A 21,203-nucleotide genomic window follows, 5' to 3' on the forward strand; every position below is an offset into this window, starting at 1 on the left:
AAAAATACTTTGTGGACTTGTAATGTTATTGCTTCACAAGCACCAAGATTCTTAAAACCTCTGCTGTTAGAAAAAAAAGTATTATTCGAAAAAACATTCAGACAAAAATGCAATTCTCTTTTACAGGGGAATAAAATTAATAAACTTACCAAAAAAATATTTTGTCAGTAATTATCACAATTGTTAAAATTTTCAGGTAACTAACAGCCAAGTGTTTGGATTTATTTATTTTTTTTAAATAAAGTGCTGATTTACTATATGCCTGGTCAGTGAAAAGGGATTGTGGCAGAACTGGTCTCACACATGTTATAGCACCCACGTGAGCAGTATGTCATCTCTCATCATGCAAACAGACTCAGAGGATTCAGCTCTCTGAAAGCATTTGTACTCACACGCATGGAACATAAATACGCCTTTAGTAAAATTTATGGATAAGTAAAAGACCTGTGAAGATATAGGTAATAAAATTCTTTTACCTTAACTGGATTGCTTTCATACAAATTTGGAAATAGAGGAACTGCTGCTGCTCTCAAATCCAAGCCATGGTCAGTCCTAGGATCACTGTATATCAATAGTACTCACCACCCTGTATAGGACCTGATCCACTAATGGTGGATCAGCATTTTCATGAGGAAAAACTTCTAAAGAAATTCTCCTGCCTCAGCGATAGTTATACAAAACAAATGACTCATCTCAGCACTGTCAATATTCCATCAATGGCGAAGAGTAGAAATTGCAGGAGTTCTAGCAGAATTAAATAGGATTGCCAGCCTCATGGCATCTCCAAGACACCATGTATTCAAAGGTAGTTCAGAATCTCACCTCTCTGTAAACATAAGGGGCCCCAGTCTTCTTTAGACTTTTTATTATGCTTATAAGGAAGCTTCTTCTGTTGGTTGATTTCAGAGAGATTAACTGTGGCTCATCCGCAATAACTTTGTGCACTAGGGACTTCTATCAGAAATATGGATACTTACCATCAAAAAAACCACTATTGATCCTTGGTGTACCCCAGTCACTACTGGCCTCCTACTGGGAGACTTTGCACCACCCCTAACCCTAACCTTCTCATTTTCTTGATCAATTTCCTATTAGTCTGCTTTACTTAGGATGATATTTGGTTCTATGCCCTACCCTAAAGGTTAAAATAAGCATGAATTTATGGGATGGCACACAGTCATTGAACAGACCTTTACTGTCATTGACATTAAGATCCACATTTGCTTTCAAGATGAAGTAAAAAATATTATACACAAATTCCTGCCTTTTTTTCCACAGAATAGCAGGCAGACCTCAAATATATATATATTTTAATTTAAAAATGAAATTTCACTGTCTTTCTACTTTTCTAGCAAGTGTATCTGATTATTTTGTATTTGTTTGGGAAATGTTCATATTCAAAAAGAAAATGCAGAAAATCACTTAAGTATTAAAAAATATTTCTTACCTGAGCTCTTTAAATGATTAAAGATAATGGACAAATTAGTTACTTCAACCTGAACACAGTAGGATTCTAAGATATTGTTAAATGCCAAGTTTTTTCAACTCTTTTGTAAGTCACTCTTGATTAAAGACTATGATAAGTCACACCTTTACAAAAGCCCTACTTACGTAAATTAGTTCCTTTTCTTAAGTTGCCTTAAATGAATGTGAAGCTTATTAAACATCACAAATGGACATCACTGTTTTATTTGAGCTTTGCTATAATGATGCTTCAAAGGAGCTATCTTGCTGTTCTAAAAAGATCGAAAGAAAAAAATTATCCATGCTAAAGAAATGTTTAAGTAGTTCTAAACAATAGATGGGATTAGAAGGCTTATACAAAGCTTTATCCTTAATGTGACTCATTTAAAAGACTGAACTCATCACTCACTGAAGTAGTTTCCATTCAGTCTGTAAAATATATAAAGTGGGCACAGATGGAGAACATGTTAATTTACACCTGAAAAGCTTAGAGTTTGAAAACTGCTTACCTTATATGAAAGCGTTAAGTAAGTAAGAATGTGTATTTCATCATATATGTTAATACTCTCTCTTTTTTCTCAAGGTTTTCTAATCTCAGTTTCAAAATCTCTGCAAAAAGCAGAAGATGAAGATATGTTGCTAACTGCATTCAATCTAGGAAAAACCCTTCGAAATGGAGATAGAACTGAAAAGAGAGGAGCAATGCCTTTGCTGAAACGTTATAAGATTGAGGAAAGCTTCTTGGATGAAGACAATGACAGAAAATTAAAGTTTTTTGTGAGTTTTCAGTTTTGCATTTTTTTAATCGCTTAAGTGTTAAATTGAAATTCTTTTTTATAGCCCTTTAGAAGACAAGTAATTTAAAGTAATGACTTGTTGGGTACAGGAAAAAAATCAGTTTAGGATTGAATGAAATTTTCTACCGTAATTCTCTCTTTGAATTTTCTAATTTTCAGTTTTTAAATGTTTAATCTGGGCAGTTAAATTAAATAATAATAATAATAATAATAATAATAATAATAATAATAATAATAATAATTTAAATAGAAGCTAAAATTTGGGGGAAAGAGCCTATGTTTCAGCATGTCATTTTGGTTTTTTTTTGTTTTTTTTTTTAAATAAACTGATAGTCCTGTTTTTCTTCTTAAAACAGGACACTGATTCCAGACATGATTTCTTAAATCATGGTGTACCAATCAGTGCAGGCAGAAAGCAACTACCTTATCTTGCACTGAAGGGAGCCATTGCTTTTCCAGCTGACACTGAAATTCAGAATATTGAATCACTACAGGAAAGAGAGACAGAGGAAGAAGAAAATTCAGCCAAATTCCCCATAGGAAGGAGAGATTTTCACAGTAAGTACATTTTATTTTTTTCTCTCTTCTTTTTTTCAGATTAATTATGGTACAGTATACTTCAGTGTCTCTGAAACCATTTCTTAAAAGCACAGTTAGAAACTCCATTTAATATCTGGGATTTGTTAGTGCTATTTAAATCCTGCATTTCCAACTTGCCTCTATTGTAAATAGTCTGGGTGATGGGGATGTAAGCATTTGTAGGCCATACAGAATTCTAGTTCTTTGCTTTTTTTAAACTTTTTCTTTATATTCCTGTAGTGCTCAGATGCATGCTGGGAAGAGTCTATCGACCTTGTTGGCAAGTCTGAAAACTACTGACTCAAAGCACCTTCTTTGAAAAAGATTAAACATTTTATTATGAGTTTAACATGATTGGAAGATATTTATGTCTTAATATTGCTATACATATGCATCTAACATTATTTTCACATTGCAATGTTGAGAGAAGCATAATTCATTACCAAAACAGAGCATAGTTGTAAATACTGATGTATTCTTATCAAAAATAAAAGATATCTGCATAATCAGACTTGTAAGTATTTGTCTAATTATACACACAAGCTATTTTCACTGATTTGAGTATGAAGAAAAGCAAATCATGAATTTCACCTTTTTCTCACAAAATCTTACATCTGAAGTGCTCAACAGACAATGCAGGTAAAAATAAAAAGTTACAGTCTAAAAAATTGAGTTAATTTTGCCTGCCCAACAATCAATTTATTCTTGCTTGCAGTTCTGTTGTTCTTTCTTTTTCCATCAATTTTGCTGTCCAATTCCTTCTGAGGGTTGTTTGAAGTCTTACGTTTCTTAGCATTTTTTGGCAAAGATGTTTCACTTTCCTCATCATAGATAACTTTGTCATTATTCAAATCCATCTGTTCATTCTTGGAGTTCTTGTTTCTTGGCTGACAACTCAATTTCCCCATTTCTCTATAATTTCTAGTCTGATGATCATTTTCAGAAATAGTTCCAGGCACTGGTATGTCAAGACATGAATTCATACCTTCTGTCATGTGAGAATATCAAAAACATATGTGAAGAAATAGAAGTTACCTGAGTTTATTCATCTGTTTTCTATCAGGACTATCATGTGATTTTTAATCAAAACAATTGCTTTATAAAGCAGAACAAAACTATTCTGGTCATAGCACTTACATTTGCTACGTGTTAAGTACGCTGATGCTTCAAAATTGCTCAAAAATAAGCTAAGAAAACTAAATTAGGAAAATGAATTTAAAGCTTTGAAATATTAGGAAATATGCATAAAGGATTTAGAATATATAGATATAGATATAGATATAGATATAGATATAGATGATATGGCTTATAAAGGAATAACCGAAATGATTATTTTCTTAATAATAAAGATATAAATTTCAGTTAGCTTGCTTATTTCAAATAAGAAGTAACATTACACAAAATACATCACTTTTTTTTACCTTAAGATAGCATCAATACATGTGTTTCAAACAAATTTGAATTTTTAAAATATTAGCATTAAAATTTCAATGCAAAGGCATATAACTCGTCACAGTATATATAAAGTAATGAGACATCTATTTTTTTCTTGAAAACATATTTATACATGAATTTTACTGAAACTTTCTTTGATAACACTTGAAATATTAGATATCACATTCACATATCCAGTTCTATTATGGCTTACCTGTGAAATATTTACCTTGTAAACATTGCTTTGGTGCAGGATGTATGCAGGCTGGCATTTTGCTACTGCTGAGGAAGTGCTGATCCCTTATTTTACTCAGCTCATTTTTGTATGTACATGCAAACTGAGATTTGATTGAAGATTGCTCCATCTACCAATAATAATTTGTGTTAACTTTACTTACAGAAGTAAAATACAACACCTGCAAGACTAGTAAAATACTGTTTCCATTCTGTCGTCTCAAAAGTTTTACTAAAAATGAGAATACTCACATAAAAAAAAAAAATAATAATTATATGAAGTATTCAAAATATACAAAAGTATACAAAATATAGAAGTTTTCAAGAATACTTACAGCAATAATGGCGAAACACTGAAAAAGTAATATAAATTAGCCTTCAACATATTTATGTCTAAAACTTCTATATAAGATATTATTTCAGATCAATGTTAACCTTCAGATTTTGCAATTAATCTCAAAATAAAGGCATACTGAACAATGATGTCAAATGCCACATTTGTCAAAACATGCATAGCCTACAATTGCAAAAAAGCTACAGTGGTGAAGAACACTACTGTATCTGGTTCTCTATGTTCATCACCCTCTCCTAATTTTGGAAAGAGACAATCTAGTCTTACAGCACAGGCAAATCAAAATATGTAGTTCAACTACAAAAATTATGTGAAAATTTTAATATAGTCAATATAATTATATTTACTGGAGTTGGTGATTCCAGGTCAAGATTCCTCAGTTTACACTTAGGCTACAGTTTCTTTGACTATCTCTTATTCTAATTCCAGGGCTGAACTTCATATTTGCTGGCCAATTCATCAGAAATGTCTGCAAGACAATAACAGTGCCCTCGCTTCCTTTTGAAAGTCTATTAAATTATTTAAAATACATTGAAAGATATAGCAAGGATTAGGATTTCTAGCTAATAAATCTGTTAAAATGTCACAGGTGAATTCTAATAAATATGAGCTGAATGAGAAATGCTGCTCAAACATCAGCAAAAAGAAAATACAATAAGCATTGTCACAAAATAAATACTGTTTTGATTTTTTTTTTTCAGTTGGTTTTGTTGAGTAGGAGGTTTGCAGACACTTTTAGGATTGAAAAGTTTGCATTATACTTTCCTTCTATGCACAAGCATGTTTAAATACTCTATTTCCAGGGTTTCACTTCTATAGATTATTTTGTTCCAATTCAAACTTTCAAATTCAAACAGAATAACAGAAAAGAATACATGGCTGGAAACCTCATCTCACAGGGGTCGCAAAATTCAGTCACAGCTTATGCCACTTTCATCACACACTGCTTTTATCCACATAAACTAATATACTCTAGCTTTTAGACGTAGCCTAAGTATCTGCATGATATTGCAGTTAATCAGGTGAATATATTTGCTATCTTTTACTTACATAAACATGGATAAGTCTTACCCATATCCATATAGTCTCACTTAGAGATTCATTATAGTCTTCTCCATGTGCTACAGGGGAATTTCTGCTCCTGCATCCAGAGCACCTCATACCCCTCTTCACTGACTTTGGTGTTTGCAGAGATGGTGGGTCTCTTTTAGAACTGACTCTGCCCAGCACATGGGCAGCTCCTGATCTCTTCTCATAGAGGTTACCTGTAGCCCTGCTACTACACAAAACTTGCCATACAAACCCAGTAGAGAAGGATGAAACTATACCCAAAGACTCAGAATAAGTATTTGAAACTGCACAAAATGCATGACTAATCTTGTTTAACTAAATATAACATCCTATTTTTTATAATGTTCAGAACATACATGGCTTATTTTTTTTTAGTTTAGTATCACTGTATTATTATGCTTCCTGGTTTTGCTGTTTCTCCAATGCTTCATCATAATCATTTAAAATTCACTCGATCCTCAACTTTTTATTAAATGATGCACATTATGCAACAATAATCTGCACACAAAATACTATCACATTCATATTGCAAGAGGCGTATAAGATGGATTTTGTACTGAGCTAATGAAGATATAATAAACACAGCACCAAAAAAGCCCATCAAGCAGTCAAGAAAGCTTGATAGTTAACATTCTGTAAACAATGAATTATTTTTTGGACATTAGAGTTTGTTTGTTTTTTTACCACACCCACAAGACATTTAACAAACTAATTTTCAGGGAACAGAATATGTGAAATCAAAGGACCAAATACTGAAAAAAGTTCACAAACTCATCTGTCTGTATTTCAACTGCACTGAAGCCTAAAATATGCCTCAAAATTTTGTGCCACATCGCATGCTACTTAGCCATTTAAAAGCAGTACATAAAACTCTACCAAATAGAACTGTTTCAGTTGATCCTAGTACTAAGCTAGAAGGTATATATGAATCAAGATTGCAAAACTAGACTTCTTGAAGCAAACTTCCCAGCTGGTGTAGGAATATAAACTTGCTAGTACAACAACTGTATTACATTGAGTTAGCAAGAAGGAAGTTTTAATAGCCCGAAGGCAGAACAAAACAGTGTGAGTCTACAGCTAAATCAAAAAGAAAAGGTCTTCCGGAATGTTCCTTAAAAAAAAAAAAAAAAAAAGACTAAATTCAAATTTGATTCAGTAACACATAATCAAGGCTTTCAACAACTTGGAATACTCTTAGAAATGAGTGGTTTTGTACATTAAATTCCCCAAACTCCACTGCTTCAAGGGAATCCACATCACCAATCCAATAACCAACCGCTCTGTGAAAATGAAAAGATGTTGGGAATTCAACTTCCTAAGCAAGTAGCTGCACGTAAGTAGTGTGAAATGAACTGAGGCTTGTTGTCTCTGTTCCTCTTCACAAGCAAGAGAGATATTACACCTATACATAGGAAGAAATTCTGCTGAATTCCAGATATAGGGTTTACTGTTACTATTGTTTAGCTGGAAGAAACTACAACAGAATATAAGACATCCTATGTTTAGCACATGTAGGTCAGATAGTAGTCCTAACAAACAGAATATATAGAATATTCTCCCACCTTAACTTCTGTACCTAAAGATTTTCAGTTCATTGAGATGCCAATAGAAAACATTCACAGTTATGCAAAAAATTAATGGTGCATGGTCTATTTATTTCTAAAAGTTAGTTGATAATCTATTCCAGACCTCCTTCCACCATCTGCATACAGTCAGAACTGCCAATACTTAGTCAGTAAGAATGTTGAGATTTGGGTTTTATATGCTGGAATAGCATAATAGAATTTGAAAACCTACATCAGTAACAACAAACACATGTTTTTATTTTCCAGCCAAACAATTAGAATACTATTTGGAAGAGAAAGAGAGAGATAAAAAGTAGAGAAAAATGTATTCTCTCATCTTTACTTGTTTTCTTTCAGAAAATATAGTAAAGGTAAGTTGAAAGAAGGAAAGGAAGTGCTAGGGAAAGAGAAAAAAAAATAATACAACAGTAAACACCATCATCAAAATAAGGCATCATGTTATTCAACCACAAAAAAAAATCATCTTCACTAATAGCTCAGGTAATAGCAAGCTTTTATTTTACCAAATCTGACCATTTTTTTTTAGCATGACATTGTACCAATCTTTGCTATACTAAATTAACTTACTACTATTTTGAAAGTATTCAGCCACAAATTGTCACAGAACAATTTCAAGAGTGCCCATAATTCACAGCTAGGGATCCTTAGAAAGTTTTTCAGGGGTCTTGTAGTAATAATAATGGTATTTCCCCCAGAAGTATAGTTTATCAAGTACCTGATTAAGAAAAATAACCTGTCTTTAAATCCTTTATTGAACCTAATCTATACCTCCCCTTCCTCTTCCTCCTTCAGATATTCATTTTTTAGCACATTTCATAACCATGAAAACTCCTAATCAATTTACATTCCATAATTACATTCCAGTCAGAAATTGTATCTTTACAATAGACAATATATCTGCCTCAGGTGGATTATTTTCTTTATTGCTATGCCTTTTCTACCCATAGTTACAATGGGCATGCAGAAAACTCTTGATAACTTCCTGTTGACAGTTTTCCAAGTTACAATTTATAAGTACTCGAATCACAAACAGGCAAAACAATTTTCTCAAGTAACAGCATTTAGGGAATTAAGCAATGAAAAATAACATCAGTGCTTGAATCTAGAAATTAAATCACTTTGCATAGGCATGAACAAGTCACATGAGAAAGGCAGACTGGAATTGTTTGCTTTGTGGATTTTTTTTTCCTTGGGAGGATTTCTATACACAGTAAAATTACAATGAATATCAAACATGCCAACATTTGTTAGACTTTTCTTCAGCCACAGATTGCTTTAAAACTCAACTACAGTTCCGTTCCCAATTGGAGGAAAACAGTGTTTCAGATAGGAAAGGTTGTCTCCTGCTGCATTAAGAAAAAAAATTAACATGCCAAACTACTGAAAGTTCTTGCAGCTGTCATGCAGTTAATGTATTAACAATGTAGCAGGATTTTTAACAAAATGCATTAAAGGCTGAAATAATCTTTACCTTCCAAAATCATACAAAAATATGCTACTCTTTCACATGTTGCATGCTTATGGCCTAATAGCTTTTGTTTCTTCCTTTGTAGTTGCTAATGTTCACACCCAAAGTCATTAGTTCCATCCAGCACAATGTTTTACCTACAACTTGAAAAATCAGTTTGACGTGCATAGGAAAGATTAAATCTTCATTTTTCAATCAGTTTTTTGCCCTAAGTTGATCTTTAACCTAACCAAAGGAGGTGATTATTACAATCATTCCATTCCTCTCACACACAAGTAATTACTACTTAAATAATCCTATTGCATTCAACAAAATAAATTGTTAAATAGTGGGGTTTAAAATTAATATAAGTATAATTCAAAGTACCAGACCAACCATAAGGTTGGAATAACTAATTTTAGATAAAGTAGCTCTCTCTTGTCTAGTTAAATGGTCTGTTTTCTTTTATGAAGCAGAAACTGAATGCAAGAAAAACTAGCTGCAAGAGACGTAAGTGAATACATTCTGTGAGCCTTTCTGAATTAAAAATTTTTTCCATAAAATACCACTCGCCATTAAGACACTTCCATTTAACAGTGGATAGAAAATTTGAAACACAACTCATTTCTTAATCACCTCTCACTGGAAGATGAAATTGAATTTCTCATTATTATTCTGACTTGTTTCTGCTGGAGGGAATGAAAAGGTGCAACATACTAGTTCTCCAAACTTCTTTCTCTTCAAGGAACTGAGCACTAGCATTGCCTTCTAACAAATGCCTTTATAGTTAGGGAATATTTTTGCATCTATTCCAGTATCTAATGAGGATTGCAAGAGGAAATATTTCTTCTTCACTGTTGCCAGGAACTGGTTTTGGGAAAATGGAAATATTCATAGAGTTACCTTATTTTTAAACGTATTGCAATTCATAGCTACCAGCTTACTTTTCCCACTTTCTATATTCTTAGATACAAAACACGTGTGCACTACGTTGTGCTCCAGGTTTAAATACTGATCTGTCGTTCTTTGCAATTCTGCAGATGTGAAAAGTCAGTTCCTATTATGGAAGGAGGGGATATCATTTTTATTTTTATTATTGCTACATTTAATTTAGTGAAGTGTCCCTTTTTCCCATCGCTTACTGGATTTTCCCATTTTCCCTTATTCAACATACAATTCATGATGTGGCTCAGCATATAACTAAGCTAATTGTCACTTTCCCTCTCAAATATTACATTAAAGAAAACTTTTCTTGCAAATTATTACAAATCCAAATGGCTGATGGTGAGTTAGCACTGCAGGTTAACAATCTAACCATGTCAAAAGAGGCAGCGTGAAGAAGAGCCCTCATGACAATTTTATGGAACTAATGCTATCATCACATAAGAAATTTCTCAGAAGAATCAGTGACATTGAAAAGGAACATCATATTTCTACTGTATAATTCAGAATACATTTATATTATCTCTTGTGAGTCAATTTTGAAATCTGTGCATTAAGCACAGTAAAATTTACAAGTGCAAATTTTAGAGGCAACCTGTAAATTATTATTTTGTACAACAATTTTGGAATTTGAAAACTGATACTCAGCATAAGGTGATAAACACTAATACAGTTCTTGAGATCTATGGTCAGGGACAAGGAATTCATTGTACTATGTGCTGCACAGTCAAGACAGAACAAAAAATATTTCTATCAAGGGACATTACAATCTAAGACAAGAAATATATGGATTCATAGGGAAAGGAACCAAAATTAGTCATTGTAATGGGCATCCACTTCAATACATAAAACTGCTAAATTTTGAGGAGAGGTTGATTTAAAGGTACTGAAAAAGCTTTTAAAAGAGGATAATGAGTTCTGCAGATACCCATAGGAAATCTCTTCAGCTATAAGAAATAGTATAAAGCAAAAAAATTGAAAGAACCAGACTGAAAATTAACAAAACAACAATGAAAACTGGTGTTGTAGGCTGAACGTAAGTAAGAACATGTATCTCAGAGCAGCAAATTAGAAATAATCAATTTGGCTAAAGATAGGTTAAAACAAGTAGTTTGTATCTACTACAACTTAGAGGAGTAGATTGATATGCAAACAGAAGAATGTATTTACCTTCTAAATGCTTTGCTGTTCAATAGCTGTCAGTCTCGGTGAAGATATGCTAAATCTGCATATATCATCTACCAAGTCCAAGAAAAATATACCGCTGTGATCAAAAAGCAAGCTGAATCTTTAATGATTTATAGTCAAGTTGACATATGGATAAAGGAGAATATAGTCTACAGTTGCTATGATGCAAAAAAGTAGCAGATAGGGTACTATCCTCAAAGTTAAATGTATTAAGACAGACAGGCATATATTTAAAAGAAGTTTCTTATAGAAGAAGTTACAAAAATTGCTAGTTTTGACAAAAGAGATACCTAGGTTACATATAGATTTATGAATTATTCATACATGGCTGATAGCTGAACTTGTTTGTAGATGTATTTCTCCACAAAGAAGGTACAGAAAAAGAAGGACAGGTATAATCCCAATGTCTTCTAAGTAAGAAAAGAAAGGGGGAAAAATATGCAAAAGAAACCCTGCAGAAACTGTGAGAATGGCTACCAGGAATAGACAAAAGAAGAATAAAAATCTAGATCTTCTGTAAGAGAATGGAGATCAAAGATGAAAGTTGGAGAATTATCTCTGAGTTTCAGCTGGAAAAGTCATTAGCTGTTTTGGTAACAGCAATTTCGGTTAACTGAAGGAAAAGCAAGACTAAAGTGAGCATAGGAATATCAAAAGAACAATCTCAGACTTTACAAGTATATAATATAGTTCGGATGGTAAATGTTTAAATGTTTGGCTAATACACAGAAAACAGAATTGCAAGCAATGTGAAACATTCAGGCAATGTAAAATAATCTGAGTAAGAAGATTCTGATACATATTTGCAGCTCATTTACATTTTGAACACTATTATTTTTTGTTTATGCTTTGTCAATATGGAAAAACATCTTGAGATAGTTGGCCTCAGTTCCATGCAGTGCTTTTTTATTGCTGATATGATAGGATACACTGGAAGAAAACCATGAAGAAGACTGTTTTTGATTACAAAAGACAGTTTAGCAGCCCCAGTGTTCCTTTAAGACATGAGTTGCATAGTTCCAAGTGGCCTTTTAGTTAAAAATTAATCACATTCACCTTAGCATCCATTCTGCTGAAGTAGAAGTGAGTCAAATTTTACAGGTTTAATTTACAAAACACTATAAGTAATCTTTACAATTGAATGTTGTACTAAGGAACATGGTGGGTAACTATTGATGGTTGATGGATGGTTGGACCTGATGATCTCGGAGATCTTTTCTAACCTTGGTGATTCTGTGATTGTTCTATGATTGTTCTAGGGATAAAGCACAGACTTTATACCTGTTGCTTGTTCCCCTTGTATTTTGATTTTCTTAAGATAAAAGGTAATTTACATTTCAACATAGTCATCCTCATTTATAATGAGGGCACATTGTGAGTGTCAATACCACTTTTAGAAGTAGACTGAAAGACATCAACAAAGACTGGCTAAAAATAATAGATATTTCATTCTACTTTGCTACAGACACATTTTGTGTCATCAATCACAGTGAAAACAAGGCTGAGACAAAAGTCACGGAGAAAAAGTCACTCCTTGTACTGCATTAACAAGGGATATAGGAATCACAATATCCTTCTTAGGCAATAAAGAATCAACTCAGGAGGCTGTCATGATCAGATACCTTTGGTGATAACTACAATTGACATAAAAATTCTCTATAGTAGCTAATCTCATGTTTTTGATTAGCAAAAAAACTATTTAAAAAAAAAAAAAAAAGAATGATTTCATAACAGGAATCAATCTCAGGTTTCATATTTTTGATAGTTTCTGTGAGGAACTTTGCATGTTCCTGGTAAAGATCCAAAATTTGACAGGCAATTAATTTTAGAATTTCTTTTGTACTTTAACACTGAACATAATTTCATGAACCCAATTACAAAACATCGGTTTAGACAGAAAAAACTGTCTATTTCAATGTATTAGATAAACTGTATATTACATTTTTGCTATTTGATTAATAAAGCTGCGATTTAAATACATTATTTATAGTAAAATTATCATGAAGACAATTTATCAGCTCCAATCTTTTCAAATGTTTTCCCATAAGTTTCAAGGTAGATTTCACCTTAATTAGTGCATGCATCTAAAACAACACCCTCACTCCTCTAGTTCTCTAAAGAGCATACTCTGTGTGGAATCAAAGTATATTTAAAACACTTGTTGGAAATACTGACAGTAATTTTCATTCTAATTCCTTTCAATCACTTTCTATTTCTCATACATGTAATATGTGAAAATTCCCTTCATCTTCACTGGCAGAGATATATTTTCCATTGTGGTCTACTAAAACTAATTCTGATGGCCTATAAAACTTCTGTTTCCTTTTTTACATACTAATTATATTTATGTTTTCATCTGTTGTCATAACTAAGTTTGTAAAAAATAGTCAGTACTTTCATTTAATTCTCTGTTGAAATGCCATGGAGTATACATAGTCTGTGTCTGTCCATAGTCCCAGCATTAAAATTTGATAATTTTGAGAAAAAGAGATGATGTAAAATACAATTTTACAAAGGCTGTAATTTTCAGAAACACTGAAGTTGTTCTATTAAATAGAGCTGCTTACAATACCAGTATATCGTAATGTTTGATTTCCTCTACAAAATAGCAAGTATTACTGCACTTTATTGTATACATTTTAGTGTACACAATAAGGGAAATGTCAATGAAATGTTACAAATAAAAAGCACTCTGAAAAAAAAAAACAACAACTAATCATTATTATTTTAGAAATGAAATCTGGTCCTTCTCTTCAATGTTATTTTTGCTTTCACACAACTTCAAATTTAATCCTATAGTCCTGAAATGCACAGAGAGCTAAATTAGGAGACACAGATTTATGCAATACATTGTCATTATGAGATCTTCACTAGTATTCAAATGTACTTTTAGTAAGCTTCAAGACTTTTCTGGAGTGTTGCATGTTCTCATTCAACACGGTTTGAGTTAGGCCATTAAACACAAGGTAACTGATTATTTAACTATCCAATACCTTTCAGACAAATATTTGAAAATTTTATCACTATTATTTTCATATTAGCATTACTATTTCAATGCATCCATATGTGTATAGAACATCCTGTACAGTACCTTACTTATTTTTGCATCCACAGATTTCTGAATACGCTGTCTAAGAGGTTTTGGAGAAGATTCTTTGGACTGTGCTGGAGATCTATGTTCAAAAGAGATATGAACAAATAAATTCAATCAGTTAAGAAAAATAATTATCATATACCTCGAAACAGGAAACCAAACATTTTCTCTTTCCAAATCTTACTTTGTTTCTTCCCTTCTTAAGTATCTACATATCTACTGATATGTATATCTTATGTATCTACTGTGACTACTGAAGGTGCCATAATGAAATCAGATTTAAAGTTTCAATTTCTACTCTTCTTTTGCAGTGTATTTACAGTATTGTAGTTCTGTATTTCTACCTCTTTGAATATGTGATTGACATCCAGAAAAATTTTTCTCCTCCTTATATACTTTTCATTAGAAGAACTCAGACAAATGCTTCCACTATATGAATAGTTACATAAATGAATGACAAATTTAGATCTTTAAAATGCATAAATAAATAAATAAACAAATTCTCTGTATCAAAGAGAGGTATTTTTGCTCTATTTTACCCTATAACAGGATGCATAGGTAGGCATCCTAACACGTCTTGAATATCTCTGTAGAAGGAGACTCCTCAACCTCTTTGGGCAACCAGTGCTCTGTCACACATACTTTAAAGAAAGACTTGTGTTAGCAGTAATGTGATAGGAAGATGACAGGCATTATATGAAAAACAACAGCAAATATAAAATTGCCTTTAACACTACAGACTTGGTGAACCAGCAGAACCAGAAAAAAACAAACAAAAAAAAAAACCCACAAACCTTTATTGTGAAGAGTTATGAAAATACTAAATTCATATTTACGCAAAATTCAATTTTAAATGTAAACAATATATTAAATTGCATCAGAATCACCTCATTTCGATTTCAATATGATCACTACATACTTGTTTAATTACAAATTTTAGTAATAATGAGAGGAAATCAGCACGCTTGCATTGTATAAAGGTTCAAAATAAAATTTAAAAGTGAAGAAAATTAAAAAGAAGTACGGGAACTTTATTCACGTTTCTATAATGCATATTCAAAAGAAAACTAAGATGAGGTTCTTACGGATGGAAAATATTTGAGGTGTATACTGAAGGTTCCATTAAACTGCAAAAAACTTCAGCTTGTTTTGGATGTTCAAAAATAATGAGGCTATATCATCACTGTTTACATTCTCCATTTGAAAATATGTAGGCATTTTACAAATTACAGAAATATAATTTTAAATTAAAGAAAACTGATGAAAATTTGAACAACACACAATAACTGCTTTTCAGCAGCAGCTTTCTTACAGGATTTCAAAGGTGACAGATAAATATATCCAATTAATTTTATCTCAAAGTTTATTAAAACACGAGTAAATCAAAGAAAGTAAAATTCCAAGAATGCTGAAATTATGGAAAGGGGATGCTTTCATTTATCTTCAGCATTCAACTGAACAGTAACAGTGCTCTTTCAACTTTTGTAGACAAATACACCCAAAAACTTTAAAAATATTTTGGGATTCTTCAGTAGTAAAATCACTAGAGATAACAAAAAAATATTGTGAAAATCCTCAAAATAAAAACTACCTTTTGATCTAAAACCATAAAGCTACCATATGAGGTGACAACCTGTTACACAGAATCAGATTAGCAAAAATAATTTTCGCTACAGTGAAGTTTACTGTCAAACCTACTGCCATTTATCCTGTAAATTATTTCAGACTTACTTTAAACTATATGGACCAGCAAAAGACTGTAGACACTGTTGATCAAATGTTTGAGAAGTATTAACAAAAAAGGGTTGTATTGTAGGTGCCTGTATGTTGATGAAATACAGATACCTTAGTTACTATCCTAGGTGATATTAAAATGTTTAGCATTTGCAGAGCAATTGGAGGATTACAGTATAAACTGTTACAGAAAGGTGGAACACAAAGATTTAAATAAAAATTGAGAACAGGTGCTGTTTGTAAGTTCACGTATTTCTTCTTAGGCTTTGCAAAGTTTTGTACTCCTGAAACAACAATTTAATATTAATTCAATAAATTCAATATTTTGTGTGCTTCCACAATTATTTCTACTTAGATGTTATGTAAACAAATAGCATTTAAAATTTGATATAATGAAAAATAAAATCTAAAACAAGAGCATCAACAGAAAATATTAAAGAAAACAAGAATTTTGTGTAGATTACCATATACATTTCTACATAGCAGCACCTCCTTGCACCTACAAGGAGAAGATTTCAAGTCAAATGAATGCTTTGCATCTTTACTCGGTGGACACTCTTATTCAGAAATAAGAGGTTTTTATTCCATTTTAAAGAGTTGCTTAAGAAAGCAAATTTCTAGCTGTGAATAACAGCAATGTTTAATTCAGAAAACTTCAGTTGAGCTTTGATGTTCCTATTCATTTTGATAAAACACATCGTGACTGAGGTTTATTAATTTAACAAAAACAATTTTAAAAGCAACATGTATTAATTTTCCTAAATCAAAAATAATGGAAAAATATTTTTTTTCTGAACTTTATTGGAATGTGATAGTTTGGTTGATTTCATAAAAGAGGTTGAACTATAAATCTGGAAGAACCACCAAATTCTCCTTAATTTAGGATCCTCTGTCTTTCAGTTTAGGACTCAAAGAAGGTGACAAAGTTCTTACATTAAAAATCAATAAATAAAATCAGTAACCAACAGCTTCACGGTATTATAGATGCCTTTGTCTCCTGTATTGCTATGGAACACGTATCCGGAACTGAGATTTCTACTCACATCCCTGCATCCTTTTGCCCAGATTTTTATCTTGTTCTTTTCCTATTCTATTAATCTTGCACTGACACACTCTGACAGTGTTGTACTGGTGGGTTCTCACGTAAAGCAACTGCCAACAGCATAAGAAACATCTCTAATTACCCACTTTTCACAGTCTTTCATTGTAGTTCTCCTTTTGTATTTGGGAACCCAAAAATGGGCATGCAAAAACCTTAAGAAACAACTAGCCATGCAGTCCAGGCCTTAATGAACAGATGTTGAAATCACCTGTATTGGCATAAAAAAGCAGGGATAATCAGCAGTGGGTTTTAGCAGGTCCTTATGAAAACAGTATAGTTATCATGGGTAATATTATTGTGGAACTGACTGCTGTACCGCAGACAGTGCTTGTCTGGAAACCCAGGCTGCTTTACTTCCCAGCTGATCACTGAGAAATTTTTCTATTTCCTTTCCTCTCCTTCTTTCTCTCAATTTGACCATCAGTCAATGTATGCCATGAACTACACTACCAATAAATATTCATGCACATGAATTTGTTTCAACATCCTTTGTATAATACTGATTGGTGTATCACAATATGAAAATCTATTTAACCATTTAGAAAAGTCTCTACCAAATAATTACTATGTAGGAAGAAAACAGATTGTCATCCCAAAATATCTTGTACTAAAGTTAGATGAAGGAGGAATTTTCAATCTGAATATAAATACAGTCAGCTACTGAACACGCGTTATCTGAACTAAGAATATAGATGAGTATTTGGAAGACTAGTTGCAAAGAATACTCCATTCACAGGTCTTGTGCAGCCCAGAAACATACTAGCCCAGAAAATCTGCCTTCCAAAAGCATGTTGAAAATAACAGTAAATGAAGATGAGGAGGTAGAATACTTTTGAGATCTTGACGCTGTCCTAAGAATGCTTTCCTTTTACATCTATGCTCCCAACAGGCTGCAAATTTAGTGTACGAAATATCAGTGCTTTAAATCAGTTAGTAAAAATCTTTATAAACGAACAAAAAGTTTTCTAGTACTCACCTGAAGAGTGTCAAAATAGAGGTGCTTCCAAACATAATTAAGTTTACATCATCATATAATAATTCCGCTTTGTTCTGGGTAGGAGTGCTGACTGCTTCTTCATCAAGAAGAACTAGTAAGATTTTTATGGTGTCTCTACCACAGTATGCAGTGCCATGGTTTATGGAATGCAATTTTGGCTGAAAGTAAATAAAATTAAAGAGAACATACTTCAGGAAAGGTCAAAAAGTGAAATCAGTAGCTCAATTCCAAAGGCAACTAATAACAGCAGAGGATGCAAGAACCCTCTCCTCCCCTTTCCCAGTAAGAATCTATCAAATAACATGACTACACGGAAGATTCTTTTTCATCCCAAGGAATGAGTAGAATTTAGATCATTGCCAACTAGAGGCATACACTGAAAAGCAAATCAAACAAATATTCAAATCTGTGATGAAACCATGCTGCTGAAACTAACATATTATTTCCTTACAACCAGCTTGAGTGCCACACAAACATTCTAATGAAGTCCAACTCCTGTAACCGAATCTGCAAAAGCATCTTGTTAAGAGTGATTTTTCCACCAAGATATGGCAAGAAGTACAATCCCCTCTTGTTTGTAACACGATAAATTCCTCAGTTTTCCACAAGAATTAAAAAGTACTTAAAGAAAATAACAATTCACATCTGGAAGAGTTCAATGCTATAGCCAGCAGATGCAGAATTTCATAGGATTGCTAGAGTTGCAAGTTTATAACATTTCTCTGTAAAGTTCTAGGGGTTTTCTAAACAAATGTAGTGCTAAATACACAGTATTAAGGTTTAAAAACCACAGTCTTTCTTATTTACCAATTCAGAGAAACATACAGTAGCCTAACTTTGTTTAGAACAGGACAGGCAACAAACTGCATTTCTTTAATCAGTTAACTGCTTTCAACACAGCCTTGAAAAGATCAAAAATTCTATTTCTCTCCCTATTTGATTATATCAATTACTGTATGTAGCTTTCAAGAAGCTTTAGCAACACGTCAGTCAGTTACTATAAATTATAATCAATAGCTAGAAATAGCAATTACAGAAATGGTCGTTATACTTGATTTTACAAAATTGGTCTATTTCAGTAACATCTAATTTCCTCAAAATTTATTCTGGACCTCTTCAGTCATTACATCACCACATCATCCACATCATGGAATTTTATAAAACGCCATGTGGGTCACGTTAAATTTATCTTAATGAAAAAAGTACGAGTTTGACAACAGCTTGACTGATTATATACAAAGAAAATGTAATAATAATAATGTGTAGAATATAGCATAACTTCCTAACTGCCAAAAGATGACCTTCAGAAATCTCACGTACTGCTACAACAGTAGCTTGGTGTACTAAATACTATTGTCCAAAAAACAATAGGAACTTCAGGCAAGATAAAAATCCCTGCCACAAAAATCTTGTTCATTATTAAGATAATGACTCTAAATATTTTTTCAAGTAAACTATTTATTAATCTTTCAAGGGAAGTAACCATTAACTACTCCAGACTATTCGAGCCAGTTCCAGAAATGCCAACTGTATTCAATTTACAGCAGTAAATTTCTAAGGAAGAAATTAATCACAATTGCTATTAGTCACTCATGAAGTCTTCAGTGAAAAGTAATGCTTCCTTCTGCACAAAATACTGATTTTTTTATACAGCTTTAGCCTTTAATAAAACAGATATTTACAGAAAAACTGAGCAACGAAGTAAGAAAACTAATAGGAGAAAAAGCAAATATTTTTTCAACAAAATGTCTCTTTTCAGGTATATTTTATACGACCTGAAGAGAAACCAAAGTATATTTTATGTAGTGCCAGTCTTTCTAAGAGCTGCTGGAGGCATCCTTTTCAGATCTACAGTTAAGTTCAGATTTACAAGTACAATTTCTGTACTTAAAGTAACAAGTCAATTACTTCCATATGAAAAACCATACCATCCCATCAAAGGCAGAACTTACTCTGAATACAGATATTTTTTTTTCTGAAAAATTACAGCATTATTAAAAAAAAAATACAACATTCTTTTTAAAGAAAACAAAACAAAATGAGATATATATGACACTCAGCAGAGATTTAACCTTTGCTGTCCTAAAATCTTAATGGAGCAATACAGACACTCCAATTTTTCTTCACGGTTCAAATTCATTTGGAAAATGCATGGAAATCTTTTATTATCAAAATCCATAATCAAAACCTGCCTGTCTATGCGTGTTTAGTATAATGTCTTTCTACTGAAAGCTCCACCGAAACCTGCAGTTTGATATCACTGCTTAACATTTGCCCATGCTTTCTTAGTGAGCACTAAATTTCTCAAGCCAACCAGCATATCAGCCACATTCAGACCACAGTCATCCCTCACAGTCATCCCTATAGCTGTTAGCTATATTGTTAGCTATATCTGTACGTACATACTATGCATATGGATGTACTGTGGTGCATATGGTGAAAAGGATTAGCTTAAAGCCCATCATTCTCTGGATATGTACTCAAGTTTTCTCACAAAGAACTATAATAGAATCTTCCCACTCAAAAGCAGATTGGTACTTCCAACAGAGAGATTAAATTCAAAAACGTAATTGGGAAAACCTTCAACATAGGACCACTGACTCATAGTAATATAGTTAAGTAGATAAGCTGCCCACAGATGCCCATTTTAACAAAACTTCATGCTGTTCTTAACAGAATTAAGTACTTCCATGTTTCTTGACAACCATCCCACTATCTTCTGCCTCAACAAGGAAACTAGGAAACATTTCTACAGACTGTTAGACTACAGTCTCAACCTATAGAAAACAATAAGAAACATAAGCTATGTTGGAAAAGCATTGAATCTTACCTAGCTGATAAAAAATCTAAGGCTTTAAATTTTTTTTTTTAGGAATCCAGGAAGCCAGATAAAGAGAAAGACAGAAATAATAGGGCTGCTAACTTTTCAGATGGAGCAGAGAAAGAAAAAGACAAAGACAAGAAAGGGAAACGGAAATACAAAGTAATGGAAGCTTCAGGTGATGAAGTAAAATGAGGATGCTAATCCATGAAAACACATATTTAGATCAGTTTAACTGACCACTAAGATCTAGAGGCTCCTACTTCTTATTGAAAAGCGAAAGGATATTGGCAGTTCTATAAAAATCTGATGGAAGTCTTGTTACTATGGGGTAATTCCAGTGATTTGGCAATACTAAGCA

The 21,203-nt window shown here is 32.5% G+C and overlaps 2 protein-coding genes across 3 annotated transcripts in view; one reads left to right on the forward strand and one right to left on the reverse strand.

The window, feature by feature from the left end:
- Positions 1-1,355: 1,355 nt before the first annotated feature.
- Positions 1,356-3,151, forward strand: PMCH (pro-melanin concentrating hormone). Its single transcript, XM_031589743.2, has 3 exons — positions 1,356-2,241; positions 2,618-2,819; positions 3,081-3,151. Exons 1-3 carry the CDS (start codon positions 2,002-2,004, stop codon positions 3,128-3,130), a joined length of 492 nt encoding a protein of 163 aa, XP_031445603.2. The 5' UTR covers positions 1,356-2,001; the 3' UTR covers positions 3,131-3,151.
- Positions 3,152-3,184: 33 nt separating this feature from the next.
- The window catches only part of PARPBP (PARP1 binding protein), a 45,445-nt gene continuing 27,426 nt past the window's right edge, over positions 3,185-21,203 (reverse strand). Inside the window, exons 8-11 of one of the 2 annotated variants that reach the window (XM_031589740.2) lie at positions 18,001-18,179; positions 14,186-14,267; positions 4,504-4,639; positions 3,185-3,828 (exon numbers count right to left, since the gene is read on the reverse strand). In XM_031589740.2, the coding sequence (XP_031445600.2) occupies positions 3,494-3,828; positions 4,504-4,639; positions 14,186-14,267; positions 18,001-18,179 (732 nt within the window). In that variant the 3' untranslated portion in view covers positions 3,185-3,493. Of the gene's footprint in view, positions 3,829-4,488; positions 4,640-14,185; positions 14,268-18,000; positions 18,180-21,203 lie in introns of both variants that reach the window. The other variant, XM_031589739.2, reaches the window with a different exon arrangement.

The sequence above is a fragment of the Phasianus colchicus genome, chromosome 1 (assembly GCF_987193195.1).
Source record: "Phasianus colchicus chromosome 1, bPhaCol1.hap1.1, whole genome shotgun sequence".
NCBI classification, from domain to species: Eukaryota; Metazoa; Chordata; class Aves; order Galliformes; family Phasianidae; genus Phasianus; species Phasianus colchicus.

Coding starts and splice junctions, on each gene's coding strand:
- PMCH (XM_031589743.2), top strand. CDS start 2,002: ATGTGTATTTCATCATATATGTTAATACTCTCTCTTTTTTCTCAAGGT. Junction 2,242..2,617: donor ACAGAAAATTAAAGTTTTTT/GTGAGTTTTCAG, acceptor TTCTTAAAACAG/GACACTGATTCCAGACATGA. Junction 2,820..3,080: donor AGGAAGGAGAGATTTTCACA/GTAAGTACATTT, acceptor ATATTCCTGTAG/TGCTCAGATGCATGCTGGGA.